Source organism: Metopolophium dirhodum, chromosome 1, assembly GCF_019925205.1.
Source record: "Metopolophium dirhodum isolate CAU chromosome 1, ASM1992520v1, whole genome shotgun sequence".
Lineage (NCBI taxonomy): Eukaryota > Metazoa > Arthropoda > Insecta > Hemiptera > Aphididae > Metopolophium > Metopolophium dirhodum.
Window position 1 is genome coordinate 131,061,854 of NC_083560.1, and position 3,391 is coordinate 131,065,244.

The 3,391-nt window shown below is 28.6% G+C and overlaps 1 protein-coding gene across 1 annotated transcript; it reads left to right on the forward strand.

The window, feature by feature from the left end:
• The first annotated feature begins 271 nt into the window (after positions 1 to 271).
• Positions 272 to 2,137, forward strand: LOC132953795 (52 kDa repressor of the inhibitor of the protein kinase-like). The gene is made up of 2 exons (XM_061026134.1): positions 272 to 1,799; positions 1,908 to 2,137. The coding sequence occupies exons 1-2, from the start codon at positions 272 to 274 to the stop codon at positions 2,135 to 2,137; spliced, it is 1,758 nt and encodes a 585-aa protein (XP_060882117.1).
• Positions 2,138 to 3,391: the final 1,254 nt, after the last annotated feature.

Here is a 3,391-nt window from a genome sequence, read left to right on the forward strand (position 1 = left end):
ATTGTCGGCTGCTAATCGTTAATCATACCTATAGAAAACTATCGAGTTATTAATTTAAAAATAGCTTAACCAAATTGTAATTTTCTTTCATACATTCTTTAATAGAACTTTATTTGTATTTTTTAGATTTATTTTTATTTGGGATTAAAACTTATAATACGTATAAATCCAAATCATGGAGAAGAAACGTCAAAATACAAATATATTAACGTTTTTTAAAAAAACAAAATTAGATGATAATATTGTACACAAAAAGTCTGAAAATGAAATTATGCCCCAAAATGAAGACGATCAATCCAACTCAATTCATTCCACTGCTACTGAAATTTCAAATACAAGAGATATTGGCAACTATGTAGGTTTTAAATTTAATAAAATAAAAAACGACGAACTTTATGATATTCTACGTGATCCGTGGATTCCACATGAAAATTTTATTTTTCCTCTAATTTCTCAAGGAGATAAAAATCGTTCCTTTAAACTTCACTGGATAAATGAGTATCCCTGGTTGTCTTATAGCCAAAAACTCGGAGGAGCTTTTTGTAGAATATGTGTTTTATTTGGAAGCGATGAGGGAGGTCGTAGTCGTGTAAAACTAGGAAAATTAGTTACAATACCATTATCTCTTTACAAAAAAGCAAAAGAAAATTTTAAGGCCCATAAAAATAATGACTACCATAAGAATTGTGTTTTTAAATCTGATAATTTCATAAGTGTTATGAATGGAAAAATACAAAATATAGAAACAACATTAGACACTGCTATGACACGTAAAGTTGAACAAAATAGGCAAAAATTAATCCCTATTATTGAAACCATACTATTTTGTGGCCTACAAAATATATCCTTACGCGGTCATAGAGATGATGGTTCTATAAATTCTGTTGATGACAATATCAAAAATCAAAAAGGAAATTTTAAGGCTTTATTAGAATTTCGTATTAATGCTGGAGATCAAATTCTAAAAGAGCATTTCAAATCTGCAACAAAAAATACTACCTATATTAGTAAGACGACGCAAAATGATTTAATTGATTGCTGCGGAAATGTTATAAGTGATAAAATAATTCAAAAAGTTCATATTTCAAAATGTAATAGTATTTTAGCTGATGAGACGACTGACGTAAGTATTTCTGAACAATTTTCATTTTGTGTTCGGTATTTTGATTCGGACACATGCTCAATACGGGAACATTTTCTTGGATTCACAAATGTTGAACATGTAACTGGTGAATATTTAGCTGACACCATTATACAAATATTAAAAGAAAAAAATTTAGATCTTGCTCTGCTTCGAGAACAAGGATATGATGGTGCCGCGAATATGAGTGGTGCGTTTAAAGGAGTACAATCTCGAATTGCAAGTTTACAGCCTCTTGCATTTTATACTCACTGTGCCAACCACAGATTAAATTTAGTGCTCAGTAAAGCAAGCACTGTACCTTCAATTCGCAACACAGTCGGAATAATAACAAATATTTATAACTTCTTAAGGGAATCTGCTTTAAGAACTCAACTTTTGAGTGAAAAAATTACAGTACTTTTTCTACATCAAAAAGCAGTAAAAGCTAAAAAGTTGTGTGAAACACGTTGGGTTGAAAGACATGATGGAATTTTACATTTTTTGGAAATATTACCAGCTATAATAGTTACATTAGACGAATTAAGCCTTAGCAACCATACAGGAAGCAATGCACAATCTCTATCTGCAGCTATTTGTAAATTTGAATTTTTGATTTCCTTAAAAATATTAACGAAATTTTTAGCCATAACACTTCCACTTTCAATGCTGTTACAGAGTATTAATATTGACTATACACAATCGATAGAAATGATCAACAATGTTAAAAATTTATTAACTACAATAAGAGAAAATTCAAAAACGGAATTTAAAAACATTTTTGAAGAAACAAGAATAATTGCAGTAAAAATGGACGTTGATATAAGGATTCCAAGAGTAACAAAAAAACAATGTCATCGTGCAAACGCTCAGCCCGAATCAACTGATTTATCTGAATTCTACCACGTTAACTATTTTCTACCTTATTTGGATTATCTTATGTCAGAACTAAATTCACGTTTTAATGAAAATAATGATTCAGTTATTACTAATTTAAAACTTCAATTCGACCTATGAGGCAATATGAGAACCTATAAAAATATTTTTACTTATTTACTTATTAATGACTACATATATGTATAAATTATTATTATATGGTATGTGATATTATGTAATCAACATTATTATTATCATTATTATTATTATTACCAATTTTGTTTAAAAATAAGAGTATGTATTTTTAATTATATCATCAAAGAATCATTATATAATTTATATGTGCCCCCCCTATCAAAATATCCAAGATCCGCCCCTGAACGGCATACAACTTGAATTTCTGATCGTTAGGTATGTTACGCGTTTGTAAGACGGAGACAACACATGCGGGTGTGGCGTCCTCTTAATCAAAATATTACTAATTTACAGTCTATAGTCATAGATTTGTATATTTAATATTTTTTTATATTTATTTATAAATATGTATATTTCTATACATATTTATATATATATAATATATATATAATGTATTTCATTAAAAAAAAAGCTAAAATCTAAAATTATAATTTGTTTTATTTGATTATAAAGATTGACTTTTTATTATGAATAAATGGAGTGGTAATGGTAAAATAAAAGTGTTCTCTAAATTAGTGGAAGCATAAATGCAATAAGGGGAAATATACATTTTGGGTTATCACTTTTACAGAGCTTGAAACCGATTGAAAAAATTTCGGTTTCGGTTACGACTATGAATACTGGTTTTTATTTTTTTTCGATTTTGGTTTTAATTTTTCAATACAGGTATAAGAAAATGTCAGTTTTGGTTTCAATTACGTTACCGGTTTCGGTTTTGGATTTAATACCAGTTTCCAATTTTTTCCGATTTTTTCCGATTTTGTTTTTGGTTTCAGTTTTTAAATGGTTTCTAAAATCGGTTTCAAGGCCTGGTCTATTTACGTTCATTCTTAGTTTAGTAATTTTTTTGAATCATCGGATCGAGCGTTTGAATCACCTGTTGTGTAAATAAAACTTTCCAAAATGTTAAGGTACAAAGATTTTCAAAAAAATCCCGTTTTTTAAATTATATTTTCAGTTTTGGTTTTTAATTATAATACCGGTATCCAATTTTTTTCGGTTTAGCTTTTGATGTTAATACCGATTTCCAATTTTTTCCGGTTAGGTTAGGTTTTATAACGGTTTATACCGGTTTCAAGCCCTGCACTTTTAACGGAGAGAAAAGTAAATTGTAAATTTGAGGAGACTTCAAAGTGTTTTTTTGATTTTTTTGGATTGTGCCAGGAGTTTGGGTGCATAGGTTGGATTTTGTGATTTTAA